This window comes from Coffea eugenioides, chromosome 2, assembly GCF_003713205.1.
Source record: "Coffea eugenioides isolate CCC68of chromosome 2, Ceug_1.0, whole genome shotgun sequence".
Classification (NCBI taxonomy): Eukaryota; Viridiplantae; Streptophyta; class Magnoliopsida; order Gentianales; family Rubiaceae; genus Coffea; species Coffea eugenioides.
Window position 1 is genome coordinate 2589254 of NC_040036.1, and position 17069 is coordinate 2606322.

Consider the following 17069-nt stretch of genomic DNA (forward strand, 5'->3'; position numbering starts at 1 on the left):
TCTATATTGCTTGTTAGGACTCTAATTTTTCGTTAATTACATTAATTGTGTTTATAACTAACTTAACTAAATTTTTTCAGATAATCACGAAATATTAGCAAACTTGTGAGGGTATTTAAGTCTTTTTGGCACCAATGACTTAAGAAATGGGACCTTACAATCTGACAAGGGAGGTTTGTGGTATTATTGAAACCACAGGGGAGGGGAGTGAAACTGTCAGAAACCTCAAGGGAGGTATCTGAAATTATCCCAAATTTTTGGCGGGGCAGGAATGCTAAACAGTCTTTTCGTTTTTGTTTTTTTGATGAGAAATATACATTCTTTTAAATATGTTGTAATTCATTATAAATTAAATTGTACAACTTTGTAAAAAGATATTTAATGAAATTATTATTTTTATCCAAAAAAAAAAAGGAATCATGCTCGTATTAGAATTAAGTCACCTCATTTGCATTCCGCACCCTGAAAGTCAAAAGCTTGGACGGTTGCAACACCATCTTTTGCTGCAGTCTTAAAAGTTTACCAGAGCTCGTTTTGGCCTTTGGGCGGAACTCCGGCTTCAAAACCTCCTGCTAGAGTGCCCAATTATGATGAAAGCCCACGCTTCACCAGTATAAAAGACCCGCTCATCTAACCGCCAAAAGCATTTTCAAATCAAAGAACCCCACCCGTTAGGCTCAGGACCCTGCAGGCCTGCATCATCTACTTCTCTCTCACTCTCACTCCCTTTTTCCTTCTTTTTTTCACTCGTAGTTTGTAAACAACGTGACATGCGCACTCGATTCCTCCCCGCCGATTGCTTCAACTCCGCCACCGAAACCCTAGAATTTCTCCATTGTTCTCCCCCACACCTTCCTCCGTCCTACACCTCAATTCACCAACACCTTCAGCGGTGCTTCGACGACATTTCCCCCCTCAGCGTATCTCTTGAAATCGAGAAATTGCCGATAGGAACCTCTCTCAACAAGTTCTTATCCAATGTCCTTCCGCAATTGATCAATGCTGCAGAAATCGGAGATTCCACAGATGATCTATCCTTCACTGGAACAGCTTGCTCTCGTGAACCGCAGAGTTTTTGTGCTGATTTTATGCTCGAGGTTGATGCTTCGCAGGTGAATTCTATTATTCACCAAGCACGATCAGCTGTTTCTCTTCTTGTTGAAGTATGTGATACTGTATTTTTGTGGTATTTTGATAATGATGTGAAGCTCTGAAGCGTGATGAGCAAATGTCTATGCAGTGTAAGGGAATCTTACTATATTACAACAGGATTTTCCCGTGGTGATGCTGCGATTTGCAGCAATAACATTTTTTAAGCTTTTTTTTAAAATAAAATTTGCGATCTCTCTCTCTCTCTCTTACGAATTCTGGAGCATGATGACATGGTCTTATGCCTTCTAATGATTTGTCTGATTAAAAGATTTTTCAGAAAAGGCTCATTTGGCACATGAAATATTTTTTTTTCATTTTTTTAACTGCTTCTGTGGATCTCTTCATGATGAATTGTTATAGAATTACTGGAATTATTCAAGTGGATTTATTAGTCTTCATATTAACTAATGTTTTAAAATGCTGTGTATTTCGCTGTTAAAATTGATTATCTTTGCGGGGAAGTAGATTTTGTGACTACGAGTTATGCTTTCCACTTTTGATCTTCTACGGCGAAGCATTTCAATGTGCTAAAACTCATAAAAGCTTATTTCAACTTTCTACTGCCTTTTGTTTGATGAACTTAATCCTATACATATCTTTTGATTTGCAAGAATGCAACAATGTGTTGTATAATGGAAAGGAGGGGATGGATAATCCTGGAGATAAATTATTAAAGGTTGATGTACTTAAAATTACTAGATGCTTTCCTCATTACTTAATTCTGTTCAAGACATTATCTATAGAATGGTTCATGTTATTTCAGGAGAAAGATGACATCGCTTCTGACATTAAGGGAACCAATAATCTCAATATCTTCCAGTTTGAAATTCCAGAGGTCAAATTGTTCTTTCAAATGGTTAATTTCTCCATTTGGCACGCTGCTTACTTTCTGTAATATGTATATAAAGTGATTGAAATGTTCTATTTTCTTTTTATGGTTTATTTCCATCAGAAATATGATCTTCAGCCTCAGAAGGAGAACGTGAAAATTTTTTCTGATATTCCCCAGCTTGTGAGTAATGTGGTACGGATTTAAACTTCTTCCCTTACCAGATACCTGAGTATAGATATATAATTTTTTTTCTGCTTCTGTTTTGAGCTATGTAATTTCACTTTTGGGTGGCACAAAGGCAAATTAAACATTACCAGATAGCGGTGTATAGGTATATAATTTTTTTCTGCATCTGTTTGAGCTATGTAATTTCACTTTTGGGTGGCGCAAAGGCAAATTAAACATTAGTGCAGGTTAGGCAATAGAATCTTCAGGAAACTATAGTCTGTTTTTTGTCGTAGGAATGGTCACTTTGCATGTGTGGCTGTGTTATTTAGAATGGGTGCGTTATAGCTTTATCTAGAGAATTTGAAGGTGGAGAAGCAGAGTAGGACCTTGCTCTCTACTAACTTTTAATAGAAAAGCTGTTATTCATTAAGTGCGCCCGAAGTTAATTATAAGGGTATAATTGACAAACGTCGAATAACAAATAGGAAGGTCTACTCCAGGTTTTGCAGTTATTTTTCCTTCTTGTCACTATATATTTAAGAATTGTCTCATGTAATGTGGACAAAGTTGGAGGTCTGACAGTTGAATGTCTGGTCAAATTATACTTATTATGCCTTGGCATTTGCATCATTCTTTCAGGATATGCCCAATCTTGAACTCAGGATGCAGGATTTTTTTGAAATTCACCAAGCAGTCTATTCAGTTGATGATATCTCAAGAGAGTACTTTATGGAACAAAAAGCTGATCTCTTGGAAGATTCTGGTTCTACTAGGGGACAACTTGGTTCTTGTGTACAAAAATTTCCTGTTTTCGAAATTGATGAGGCAAGCCTGGGTATTTTCAATGACATAGCCATGAAGAATGAACTTATAATTTTCAAAAATATTGAGTCTCAAAAATGGATACAAGAAGATGAGATAGCAAGTAACGACAAGGTGCATTTGGATTTTAAAGAATTTGACTTACTTGTGTATCTGTCAAATCATTGTTCAGTAATGCACCACCCTGAAATAGGGGTGGGGTGCTCAAATTTCCTTGAAGAAATTGATTTCGTTATTGACAAAGAAGATCCAGATGTTGGGCATATGTTGTTATCACATCACAAAACCTCTCAGGATATATCCAATTTTTCAAGGAACTTAGTTCTATTTGAGGAATTTCAGTTCACTGACTTAGATCTGTATAACTTCATTGAAGTCTTCTATTGTTTAGCAATAAAGCGCACAGCAGAGGAATGTGACCTAATGTTTAGTGAAGCAATGAAGTTTAAGAATTTTGATGACTTAATTGCTTGTAATGATCTCATTCTTGTTGATGATGCTTTTAGATCATTGCCTGTGCCCATTCTTTTGGACTGCCAAAAGCCGGTTTCAGTGGTGTCAGTGGTTGAGAAAGTATTTTCTGCCTTGGAGCCAGAATCAGCCTCTACATTTGACTGTCTGTATTTAGACTGGCATTTTTTCGAGGAAGATTACTGGAATTCTAGTAGATATTCTTCCTGTTGGAAGGCATTTGAAGAGATAGACACATACAGCATTGATTTTACATTGGACAGCATCGATAACAGGATGCTACAGTTGGACTGTGTCCTCTCAGGTGGCATTATTGATGAACCAAATTTGGGAGAAAACAAGGAAATATTGCAAATAAATTTACATGGCATTTCTTTACCTCCAATCTCTCATGAAGAAGTGGCTTCTCAAACACAGCTGAATGAAGATGAAAGAAAGGGAATAACTGGAGAGATACAATCTAAGAACGGGGCTGCACAGGTCAATGTTAATGTTGAAACTACAACAGAATTTAATGAAATGGATTTCCTTTTGAACTCTCATCATGAGTGTGGTGGAGGAAGGAAAAAGTGTAAACCTCATGAAAGCTCCATTTTTAAAGACACAGTGCTACCTGTGGTTCATTCTGGTGATTCTCTTCCTGCACGTGATGTTAATCAGGCGCCGTTGCAGAAATGGAATATCAAGATGCTCCAAGTAGAATTGTCAAATGAAATTTTGTCACTTATTGATAATTTCCAGAAAAGTTTTCTGGGAATCTTACTGAGTGATGCTGAATTGATAAAGGATCTCTACCCCTATCAAGATCTGGATGACATTTCTTTCCTTCGGGTGCGGAAAGAAGAAATAATGGACCGCATTAAGAAGATCAGTGCGCCAGGAACTCCTTCTCTTGCTAATGAAAATATCATGTCATTGGTGGCTCTCAGTGCAATTAAACAGATGGCTTGGTACTTGTGCTACTATGGTTTGCATGCTGCTCAGCTATACATCCACAATTTGTCTACTAACCTTCAGGGCTTAAAATCAAGATTCAGCTTCCTCCAGAACTTGATTCAGAATATGTGCGAACAGGCGGAAAAAGAAATAACCAAATTCCACCCATCACTTTCTGTTGTTCAACAAGTACTTGAGTCAAGTTTGAGTGAGAATGGTCTCAAAGTATTAATTGTTGCAGAGCCAGTTTATTGGTGGCCATTAAAGAGATTATTGACTTCAATGAAGATATCATACAATGAATCACAAAATTTTTGGACAAATACTTGCAAACAGGATAAAATAAATGGCTTTGCTGATCCTACGAGTATGATCTCTCAAGCAGATTGCTGTTTAGTATCTCACGAGTAAGTAATGTTGTTGCATGAACAAGATTTGGTACCATAGATGTTTCCATAAACTTACTATGATAACAAGTTGATGTTCCTTGGTGCTGAAGTATTTGGCATCTGTATTACTATCTTTTTAAGTTCAGTCTTAATGGCTCAAACTGCACATGACTAGGCTAATATTAAGATAAGCTTGTGCTTAACTGAGTAATGAGTTCCATAAATAACCATAGATACAGGGCATTTTCAGGCGATAACAAAAATGTCACCCATTTTTGATATTTATGCATCATTAGCTTGGTGGTTATTGTATACCATTGTCCATAGGTGATTAAAGAATAGATTATTCATCATAGCAATGCTGTGTAACAGTCTGCTAGGTGTTAGAAGATCCATCATCTCGTGTTTAACGGTATTTTGACATCTCATGCTAGATCTGTTCCTGAAGTTTATATTAATAGGACAGGGGAGGAAGATCCATTTGATCCAAAATAATACTGTAAGTTGCTTGTCTTTGCAGTTCAATGATAAAACCATTTATAGTATTAATAAGAACTGGTTTCATCAATATCATGAGAGTTCTTTATCCCTCTTTGTAATGCAAAATATTTTGTTTGTAAATATTGCCAGGATGTTTCTAAACTTGAAGTAGAAGGGTTAAAAGATTGCCATAATGGAAATAGGCCCATGAGTTTCACTGCATTTAGAATTTTTTCCCCCTAATGCTTTGTTGGTGGCTGAAGCATTTGTAGTCTAGCAATTAGACCTAGCACGCAATGCTAATGTCAGATGTAGCAGATCAAGGTGGGGTGTTGTAAGTTGTTCAGGTGTAACTAATCTTATGTAACTTCATGGAACCTAATGGGTGCACTGGGCGAAGACCTGCTGTTTTATCTGAGATCATATATAAAGCAATCATGTTTCTGTTCTATTATATTTGAAGTTTATAGTTCTTTTGGTTTGGATCAAGGCACTAAGAAATGTCATAGACTTGCAAAGAATTTTAAAGCAGTAGATAATATGTTGTTGTGGACCTTCTAGGTATTTTTCTGCATCATTTCCATATGACAAATTTGGTGTTATCCTGGAATATGGTGGTTCGCATGAATCATCTAGAGTCAGCAGCATCTCCTCGAAATTAGATCGTGGTCCTTGTCTTTATTTCCTCAAGGTGAAGCTGGAGGAATCAGGAATTCCTAAAGCAATTTGTTGCGGTGTTGACATGCCCAAGAGCAGGGGCAGTACAATGGCAAGTCTCTTTTTTGATGCTTGGGAAGATGTTGTTAATCTCTTTGACTGATCTTTCTCTGTCACATGTAGTTGTTCTTTAGTTATCTTCCGAAGAGGATATGATATAGGCATTCAGAAAAGCTAGCATGATGTCATTTAATAAGAAAGCCCATGCTCTTCTTGATATAATGCAGTGATCCATATCAAAATGCTTTTATAATTTTCTTTCTAATTCACTTTGCTAGATAAGCAGTGCTTGATATGTTGTTTTGGTAGAAAAGAGATTTGTGACTTACCACTAGAAGTTGATTGGCAATGAAAAATTTCAAGAACTTGTTACTTTTTGTTTGGCTTACATTTAGATACTTGATCCGACATGTGAAATCACTATTGTCAGTGGTCTGGGTGTTCTTTTTGGCAGTCAATGAGTAATTGCATAATTGGTGGTATTTTGCTATATGATTGCTGGTAGCTGGAAAATAGAATTAAGGAGGTGTATTCTTCTTTGAGGTTGTCATGCTGGGGGTTTGACATAACCATTTGATGAATTTGTAATTGTTGGCATGCATATTGTATCTGGAATCACATGGATCTGCCATGTCTTTGATTCACTCTAAAGTTATATTTTCTTTTTTTGATGAGCGTGTATAATCTTTTCATTTTAGTGACGGTAAATTATTATGTTAAAGTCTTTAAAATCATTGTTGTCAGGATGCTACCTCCTTGCAATTCATTATTGTAATTCTATTATATCATAAAAACATTGTAGATTCACATAGTTATCTTCTCATATTGATCTCATTGCCAGAAAGGTCATCTTCATGTTAATCTGGTGTTGAATGAGAGCAACAATAAGATGGAGGACCTGCTGAATTTTGTACCTCTTGAGGAGAACCACAACAAAGTCCCAGTTGAAGCTGTAGTTGGAGGTCAAGAGTGCCATCTGAAGCCTTTGCATTCTGTCTCATTGGCTATGGAATCAAAAGAGATCCCCACAAACGCACCTTCCTTTCCTGACATAGTTGTAGTTAACACTAAAAATTTTGATAAGGAAATGGTAATTTCCAGGAGAAGCACATACCAAAAGATTCTTGCACTGGAGAAAGGGGGAGCACAAGTTGTAGAGCGTGACCTAAATCTACCGGTTGATGTTGTACTTGATGCTGCAAATTGCCTTGCATGGTACGACTTAAAGAACATTAGAAAGAAATCTTCTGCTCCTGATGAGGCATTTTCTTGCCTATCCTTATATGTTGAGAATATAGCAGCCAGTATTTTAACATCATTAAGTTATGCTTTCAGCAGCTGCATTCTGGTAAGTATCCTACCTATGCTTTTAGGAACACTGGAAACTATTGCTTTGTGTAGATACATTTCATTAAGTATTTGCTATTTAGGGTTAGAATACACCTGTTTGTTGGACAGTATGCAGGAATTCATGATTTGATGTCGGAGAATAAGTTAATTGTACACTGATAGGATCTGGCATTTTGCATATCTTGTCAGATGAAGGATATGTACCATGAAATAGGATTTTGCATCATGAACATATTAATCATCTCAATCTGATCAGAATGGGCTTGTATATCAGCAATGAATTGCATATTGCACTAAGAGGTAGCTTATTACATGCCAGATATATACATTTATAAATGAGCTTTTCAGTGCACTATTTCTTTTATTTCTGCTGGTTCCAGTTAACTCTTCTAGGTATCAACAATGTTGAAAATACTTTCTTATTCAAATGTCTTTATGATAGTCTACAAAGTCTGGAGCCAAGGTAGGCTGCAGGATTTTTGTTGGAGGGCTTATGATGTTGGCATCACCTCTAAATACACCTTTAGCTGCTTGATGGCTTATTGGTTACTTGTTTGGATTTTCATAATGAAAAATGCATTTGACTTTGCTAGGCTTCCCCCAACGCCACTTCCAACAAACTAGAAGGGCTTTAGCATTTAAGTGATCTGGATGACACTGTTCTGCTTGTTTTAGCTTTCTTCTGATTGATTAATGAATGGAGTTGAGGATAAATACTGCACTAACTTGACAAGGAACCAACTATAAACATCTTGGAACATTAGCTTGTTTGTCTGAAGTTTTAGCTTATGATTATAGGAATAAAATGTTGGCAAGTGTTTATGTTATCATTATTTACATTTGTACTATAGTGTTGATTTCATGAGCTAAAATCTGTACTCCGTAAGAGTTACAACTTGGTTTGGATATGAAGTTAGCTAAACAAGTTTGGCACATGTTTATCAATTGATTTTTGAGCTGAGCTTCCAACATGCAAGAGACAGATAAATAGCAGCATAGATTGTGTTTCATCCCAAATTCTAGGTTCAAAACCTGCTTGAATTTTCCTTAACTGTTTCGTCAGTTTTTTTGAAACTTTTCTTTTCTGTGACCAAAAAAATAAACACTGCTCATCAAGCTTTTCTGTTTGTGAAATATTTTCCTTTGAGTGTTGGGGGAAGTAGACTTACAGTAGGTGCTATTATGCAATGTTATGAAACCTAGCAATATACATATTATTAACCACATCTTTTTTGTTGAATGCCATTGCGCACTTCACTAATTAAACAAACTTCAAGCAACGATGGGTTGAAGTAGTGAACTACGCTCAATCCAGTTTAAGAGGAAGCCAAAAATGTTCAAGCATTAGTAAAAGTTTAACACATCACATCTATCATAAAAGGAAAGTAAAATACAGGATTATTACAGGTAATGCAAATCTTTCGATCAAACAGTATACTCTTATTTAAGAGCATATTTTGTCTGTTTAGTGGGTGACTTTGTTTGCTTATACCTCAAAAGACTTTAGTGAGAGATGATATCTCATTGTATTTCAAGTACTTTATATTCTGTCTCACAAGAATAAGTCACTCGTAATGACAAGTCACAAAAACAATTTAAGAGCTTACAATTTAGTTCTGTTCTTCTCTATTATATATTACGAAATTATCAAAAGGCTGATGTGAATTGTTATATATGTTTCATATATTGTTGGGCCTTTTTCCGCAATATTCTGTTATAGCGTCTAACAATGCATTTGAACATATTGTTCTTTTCTATTTGTTTTATTAGGTATTTGAGGGGGAAAGACATTTCCTGGCTGGCGTCATGGAATCATCAGACAAGCTGTATGCTGCTGCAGCTAGCCTGGGAATTGATTTGCAGATCTTTTGTTCTTATTCTTCTGTTATGACAGATGAGATTATACTATCCTGCATTGAAGCTGTAATCAAGCTCACCAGAGGCCTGTATCCCAAAATGCCTGACTCAGAAAGTCTAGCAGAATCCTTTCTTACTGCATTTCCTTCAATAAATCCTCTTTCAGCTCATGCCATATTGACTTCTGGCAGCTCACTAATTGACTTTTTAGAATGGTCACATGACTGTAGGATTCATGCAGTTCAGAAGCATAAAATTCCTCATGAAAGTGTTGCTTTACTTGGTCTTTTGTGTCAATATGGGGAGCGAGAGGATTCTAAATCTGGAATGACTGATAGCTCCTCATCAGTATCATATGTTCCTGGTAGGATTCAACCAGGAAGCAACTCTGAAACAAAGAAGAGGAAATGCACTGACGATCATCCCAAATTTAACATCTATGAAAATGAATTATGCCATTTTGAGTCCCCTACACTATTTCCAGATGTTAGATTGAGTCCTCCAAGAGCATCTGCCCCACGCAATATTTGGATGTCAGAAAATTCTGAGATAATTGATGAGTGTGGAAAACCTGGTTTAACCTTTGATGATAAATTTTTTTGTGAAAGGAAGAAAGTGGAGGCAAATATGATGAGGAATTATGCATTTGGAATGACTGAAGGTCCTCCTAAATTAGAAGAGAGTCAAAAACCAAAATATCTTCAGCACAACATGAATTTTGGTGTAGAAGAGATATTGCATATGGCTGCAAGGAACAGATCTCATAGACTTGGGAAAGAGAAATCCGGAAATCAGCAGGAGGATTTAAAAGGTGAAGTTATTGATACTAATCTCGCTGCAATGTTGAGAAAAGAAATTCCAGAGTTGAACTCTTTAAGTTTCTCACCTCATGATGTGAACAAGGACTGGGCAACAGGTATGTCTAGAACCACAAGAAAACTATCATTTGGTTCAAGCGGCCTTGCTAACTTCCCAACTTCTGCTGAAATTGACTCTGACTTGGATGTCTGGATTTGTCAAAGTACTAATGAATATAACTCAATGAGAAAAAATAAAAATGCTCCAGACTACTGTCCTGACATCCACAAGTTTTCTCCTATGCACCAAAAGGGGCTCTTGCATGACAGCATGCAACAAAAAACTGCAATAGATTCCTATAACCAGCGAATGCAAGAAAAAGATAGTGCTCATTGTGGTGGGACACCTCTATGGGATGCCATTCACTCTGGTCAAACACCACTAAGGGAGTCGCCTTGGACTGTGGAGTTCCTAAATAGAATCAAGGAAAAAAGTAGAACACGTCAGCAATCTCTTCCACCCGGCATATCTCCTCCTCCTCTTGGGTCGTCCACGAACAAATCAAATGCCAGTAAGAGGAAAAGCCCATCTATTCTTGAATATTACAAGTACCAAAATATTGGTGGTTCGAAAAAATCGATTGAACAAAGGAGACAAAAGCAATTGGTAAAACCATCATCTCTACCCAAGAATGAGAAAGCTTCACATTCAATCCTTCCCGCTTGGACTCCAGTAGACAAGAGAGCAAAGCGAGTGAGTTAACTTTGAAGTATGTGGATTTCATCTAAATTGCATAGTAATACTCCTAACTAGTTAACTGATGCAGACTCTATCTTTCACAACAATTGGTAAGGGAGGGCAGAGTAAGCTTACCTGGAGTGATAAGAATTCTTCTACTTTGAGCAGAAAAATTATGCAGCAACTATGACAATGGCAAGTACTGACAGGATGCGGGTATTTAGACAACAGGTTAGCTTATTAAGGAATCACAATGTTGACGGGCATGTAGGCTGTGTGTAGCTCTAATGAAGAGATGCTGTACTCAGTGCTAGCAGTTACTAGAATCAGGTTAATTGCAGAATACATTGGATTCAACTGTTGGACCATTTATTTGGCACACCTTTCTACTCTGTCCCAGGTAAAACCAACTCAGGGTTTGGTAGAGGGCCCACTTATCAAAGGCAAATCTGCAGAAGTGTGGTTCCTTTTATCTTGGTGTTTTTCTTTTGCATTTATTTTGTTTCTTAGTTGAGAAGGTCAGTTAAAGAAAGGAATGACAGTTAATTTCAAAATTCAGTAGCACTCTTGGTCCTTGGCCTCGTACAACCCTCCCGATGAAGTATCCCTTGTTTTCTTGGACACTATAAGATGCTTAATGGCATTGAGTTTAAAGGAACTGGAAGTTTCTGAGAAGATAAATTTTATCTTTAAACTGGGTGCTTGATCCTTGTCTCTGCTCCCCATGCTCATCATCTATTTAAGAATTTTATTTTCTTTTAGGTTTTTTGAGCCACTGGTTTGTGAGAGTTGGAGAGAACGAGACTCATTCTAACTTTAATTGGATCTAAATTTTGTCCTTTTCTTTATAGTGTGATCTAAGTTGATCTTTGATACTATATCCAGTTCTAAATACGCTATACATTTTTACCTGCAAGTACAGATCTAATTTGTCTCTGGGAGTTGATGCTGATGCATGTCCTGATTTTGTTGAATATTAGAAGGAAAAGTTTAAAACTCTGTGGCTAACTCATTCAGGCATTTAGTTTAGGATTGCTTTATTCCTGTCTGTTAAGGAAAATGGACATAGATGAGGAAAATGCTGAAAGAATGTGCCTCAGTATGCATACTTCCTGGCCTAGAAACTGGTAGATGCGTCCTACTAATTATTGTTTCTTACTCAGGGATAAGTTACATAGAAGACTTACTATGACAGAACACTATGTCTTCTTTCCATTCTTTAGGTTGCGTAATGTCATAACAAGTTGTTGCCTTTCTCCTTCTACCTCTGCAAATTTGAGACTCATTTCTGAATATCTTTCTTGCATCTCTTTTAGTTCAAGTGCCATATGTGTGTTCAGTTCCTTTAGGAAAGTTACTTCGCTTGAAAATTCGGCCAGATCAGCGATGTGGTTGGCATGGTGATTACCCAGGTTCAGCTCTCTTTGTGAGCTAATTTGATCTCTGTGGAAAAGGCAGGTAGTTCAATATCTTCAGTTGCATGTCTTACTCATGAATGCATGGTGGGAGGCAGAATTATCTCAGATAAAAAGCTTTAAATCTTGCGGTCAATGAGTTGTGCCAAATTACCTTTGAGATTTTGCAATTTCTGACTCATTGCTTTTTAACATGCCCAAACTGTGCATCCCTTCTTCAGGTGTTTTATCACACATGACAACATCCTTAACTGGTTTAGTCTCCTGTACATCAAGATCAGCAGTGCCCTTAGTTACCTTCTGATTCATGGATTACTACCACATATCTCAAGATCCTGTATGAAGAAGCACTGATGTTTTGGTGCCTTAGATAATGGAAATTACTCATGAGGATTTCAGACTAGATGATTAAGCAATTATGATTTCTATATATGGATTGTGACTGCAATTGATTACCCAGGTAGAATCTTGTCCAACAATTGATAATAGTTTCCTGGACAATGCTTGCGTTGAGAAAGTGGTTACTTCTTTGATAGGAAACTATTAAAATAACTTAAAACTCTTTTGTTGGAAGTCCCTGGACTACAGTTCTTAATCCAGGTTTTAAACCTGAAGGAACATTTTCATGACCTTCACTTCAGCAAATTTTTAGCTACTAGTTAGAATTTATGTGCATATATGTGTCTGTGTGTGTATGGGTGTATGTATGTGTGGGTGTACGTGTTTTTATCTATATGTTCACCAATTTGCATGTTTCCATATAAGCATCAGGTATGTCCACACATAAACAAAAGCAAAAAATACTTCTGGCATAGTTGTGAAGTAACCAAGATAATAATCTGTTTGAATAGATCTAATAGATGCATCCTTACTTTGATTCTGCTGTTCTCCAGTGTATATAGCAACATCATTTCTGCCATTTAAAAATTCGCAGATTGCAGTTTTGTATGTTGGTTGTAAAACAAGGCCAGAATACATACAAAAAAATGTGAATACTTGGTACATGCTAATTACTTTCAGTAAATGGATAAAATAGTAAGAATCTCAATTTTGGGTTGTTAGAGCCTGTTATCTGCTAGTTATTCAAACCACTTGTTGGAATACAATGCAACCTAATCAAATAAGCTATAAAGTATAATATGTTAAACAGTGCTTGTGTGGTTGTGAACCTATATATCAGATGCCTTAGTGCTGTACTTTGCGGTAAGGAATTTTATATAGCTATGGTTCTTAACTTCATTGTACCTATTTATGATGCATATGTGTGCAGTCTTCATCTTTTTGGCTACTAATTAAGCCATGGTTCACGCTCAATTATTGTCTTCATAATCCAGGATGTCTTAGTTGATTATGGACCTAGTTGATTCATTCACATTGTGTACATGCTTAGACATTTGAATAAGTCCATATCTACTCCTATTTAGTTCTCTATTTGTGCTAATCTTTACCTTCTTCTTATTTGGGTCTCCCTGTAGTTTGGACACGTGTTTCTTCAAGTCCCTATTCTCCAACTTCATTTCTTGTGAAGAACATTTCGATTTATCATACCGAATTACTAGTTTTTCCACCTCTGGATGTAAGATCTCATCTCTTTGCCTCTTCTCATCAATCAGATTCCTCAAGGTAATATTTTCCTCTATTAACTTTTCAGCTTCCATCTTCACCAGAAGAAGTTCTCTTTCCAACTCTTCTTTTTCTTCAGTCCATTTCTGCAGCATCTTTGAGTCACCATATTCCCTCTTCCTTTGCTCCTTGTCATTTATCATTGTGCCTATCTCATATGTTGCTTGAGAGTGTGCAGGTTTCTCATGTTTTAACCCTCCATCCTCCCTATTGTTTGCTTTCACATCATTTGCTTTGGCACCATCAACTCTTTGTGATACCATCCCCATGCTTTGTGCTTCCAGATGGATTCCTTTCGAAAGATCTAGGAGTTTTCTTTCATATTCATTTTTGGTTAGTTGGATCTCATCATTCGCTTTCTGAAGTAATTTCTCAAGAAATTTGCTGTGCATACGAAGTTGGTTGCCTTCGGCAACTGCCTGCGCAGTTAGTTTCTCATTCTCATCGATCTTGGATATCAATTCTTCAGATTTTCTTTTGAGCTCTTCCCTAAGATGCTCTGTTTCTTTGGTATTACTCCAGTTAGCCTTTGTTAATGCTTCCTCTGCTTGTATGGCCCTTTGCTCCTGCTCAACCATGGCCCTGCCAGCTGCTGTCAAGTTATCTTCAAAATACTTTGCCTCCTTCTCGAGTTCTTCCTCCAGACGTTGAACTTTGGTTTTGAGCTCATCTATTATAGTCAAATATTCTGAGTACAGTATTGCCTGGTTTTTGGTTTCTTCTTTGAGTTGCTTCACAGTTCTCGTGGAAAGCAAGTACTCGTGTTGTATTTCCATCATTGCTCCCTGTTTTTGCTCCAAATCAGAGTAAACAGCCGCCTTTTCCTTCTTTAGATTCTCATAGTCCAATGTAAGCTGTTGAATGCACCTTTTTAGTTCTTCTTTCTCTTTCCTGGAGATCTCCATTTCAACAAATAGATTCGCTCTTTCCTGTTTCAGGAGTTCTACTTCATCCGCTTTATTGTGCTCTTCATTAGTTTCTTCAAGTTCTAATGTTACTTCATTTTGGTTGGCCTGTATTTGGCCTGCCAGATGAGCTATTTCCTTATCTTTTCTACTTAAGACCTCTTTTAGGTCTCTTACAGCAAGAATCAGTTCTGAATTTGAGTCTTCTGTCTTCTGCAGCTGAGACCTCAACTTTTTACTTAAATGCTTCTCACGATGTAGTTGTTGCTTGATTTGTTCAGATATTTCACTGACATTTTTGGTTTCCGTGCCTGAGTTGTTTGAGATTTCCTCCTGATCTATGCCTTTTGGTGAAGACTTGAGCTGCTCACATTCTTTTTTCAGTATGTCCCTTTCCTTTTTCAGGGCAACAATTTGTTCCGATAATTCCTTTACGTTCCTGCTTTCCTTTGCCATTTGCCTTCTTAGGGATTGTAATTCCAGTTCTGAAACTTCTCCCTGCCTTTCCAACATTTTGATTCTAGTGTTCAGCCTTCCAACATCGTTAGAACCTTCTTGTATTCTGTCTCTTGCATATTTCTCCCGTAGACTTGTTGTAGTGTCAATTACACCTTCATCTGAAGTGTCCTTGAATAATTTATCTGAATATCTCTGGTACACATGTCCTGGGGGATCGGCATCCAAGGAGAACTTTTCAGGCCAATTATCTGCAGTATTCAAGCATACCGGATAAGCACTAGCATCATCAAATCGAGTATCCTCAACACTGCCATTTTGCTCTGGGTATTGAGATGTTATTCTGTTGGGTTGTTCCCCCTGTGGAATAATTGAAAATTTTAGATAACAAATGGTTTTGCTTATACTCTTAAACTGGACCTCAGCATGATTGAGCGAAATTAGGAATTCCCAACTATGTAGGTTTTATTTATCAAAGTTGATGTCAACGTAGAGCAACATTTATTCAATCAAAGTGACCTCATATCATAATCAAATAGTTGATGTGCAAATTATCTAAGCTCTTATGATCTTGACATTGTGGAAAAGATACCTTTTCCTTTCTTTCCAGTTTGATGATTATGAAGTTTTAACTTCTGTACTCTTATATGTTTCTCTGTCACTATGTGACCTTAGATGGGGTGGAGTATTTGAGACCTTACTTCAGTAAATTCAAGGTTTGTCTTCTGTGAGTTTTCAGAGTCTAGAAGTTGCATCTCCAAAATCCCATTGTGATAATCGGTCGTTGGACTTTCGTTTTCCTCTATGTATCTGCATTTCCAAGATGAAGCACTCTCTAATCTGACTTCATAAATAAATTTTCAAGTGGAAGACAAGATGATGTGCATACCTTTCATCAAGAGTTCGTTCCAGCTTCTGAATGGTAACCTGTCATGGACACAATGTTTAATGGTGCGTGGAATTCGTATGTACTATAGTATATGAGCTTAGTGTTACGGTCATGTTTGCATGGATTTGTTTGTGGTGTGGGATCTGGGAATTGCGCTGATATCATCAGATTTCACAGGCTCTCATCATAACAGGGATTGAAAGTGGTAGTTGTGGCATGTTAACACAGAGAGAGAACTCACATGCAAAATTGCACCTGAATTTGTCGCTTCAATGGGTAGAGATACCATTACAGGATATGTGGCTTCCAAGAAATCCACAAAATCAATTGATGCTTCTCCCAGGAGACCTGCTTTGGATGATCCCTGCAAGGATGTGGGTAATTCGTGAAAGATTTCCAATAGAGAGAAAGAAAATTGTATTTACTTACTGCTGAGACAATGAAATGGTAGATTTTTCCTCTGAATTTTCCTGTTTTTGTCTCTTTGACTAATTTCACAGTCTCATATACAGGACTTTCCCATGAACAGGTTCCTTCACGAATTGAAGATTTTCCTAATCTCACAGTTGGCCTTCCGACATCAGCTGGAACCAAAGAAATCGCCAGCGTTTTTGCTTTTAGACGTGGCACCTGAGAATATTAATCAAAATTGAGCAAGGATGGTGAGATTTTTAGAATACAGTCAAACAAGAACTTCTTCTCTAAGATGTGACAGAAACAGAAAAGTAGAAGAATCTGTTTACACTTTCTTGAAAACATACCTGTGTTGCCTGAAACTGCATTTTGAAGACAGTTTTGATCTTCCTTTCACTTCTCCATGTTGCAGATTTGAACATTTTCCCCAACTGTCAGGTTAGTGTAACTTTGATTATCTCCCTTTATGTTATTCTTGTACCGTGAATAGAACTGTGCGCGATCCTTTGAGTTAAGAGGTCAGATGCTATTCTTTGGGTGGAAGTTTGCACGTATAATTCCGCTCCACTCCACACCTCCATAAAAAAAATAAAAATGAAAAAAGGGTGGAAGTTGGAAACAAAGAGTCAAATGCTGGAATAAAATGTAATGGCTTGC

General features: G+C 37.1%; 2 protein-coding genes across 3 annotated transcripts; one reads left to right on the forward strand and one right to left on the reverse strand.

The window, feature by feature from the left end:
* The first annotated feature begins 770 nt into the window (after positions 1 to 770).
* On the forward strand, positions 771 to 11300 carry LOC113762877 (protein SHORTAGE IN CHIASMATA 1). The gene is made up of 8 exons (XM_027306503.1): positions 771 to 1163; positions 1916 to 2008; positions 2105 to 2176; positions 2792 to 4788; positions 5812 to 6023; positions 6813 to 7315; positions 9088 to 10725; positions 10799 to 11300. The coding sequence occupies exons 1-8, from the start codon at positions 771 to 773 to the stop codon at positions 10898 to 10900; spliced, it is 5010 nt and encodes a 1669-aa protein (XP_027162304.1). The 3' UTR covers positions 10901 to 11300.
* A 335-nt stretch (positions 11301 to 11635) lies between these two features.
* LOC113760542 (trichohyalin) lies at positions 11636 to 16922 on the reverse strand. Of its 2 annotated transcripts, none has more exons than XM_027303171.1 (8): positions 16760 to 16922; positions 16428 to 16628; positions 16240 to 16362; positions 15999 to 16036; positions 15811 to 15919; positions 13595 to 15469; positions 12280 to 12389; positions 11636 to 12153 (listed from the first exon to the last, which is right to left on the reverse strand). In XM_027303171.1, the coding sequence occupies exons 1-8, from the start codon at positions 16832 to 16834 to the stop codon at positions 11910 to 11912; spliced, it is 2775 nt and encodes a 924-aa protein (XP_027158972.1). In that variant the 5' UTR covers positions 16835 to 16922; the 3' UTR covers positions 11636 to 11909. The 2 variants fall into 2 exon arrangements, with proteins under 2 accessions (XP_027158972.1, XP_027158971.1); XM_027303170.1 differs by having other exon boundaries at positions 13574 to 15469.
* Between the last annotated feature and the right edge of the window lie 147 nt (positions 16923 to 17069).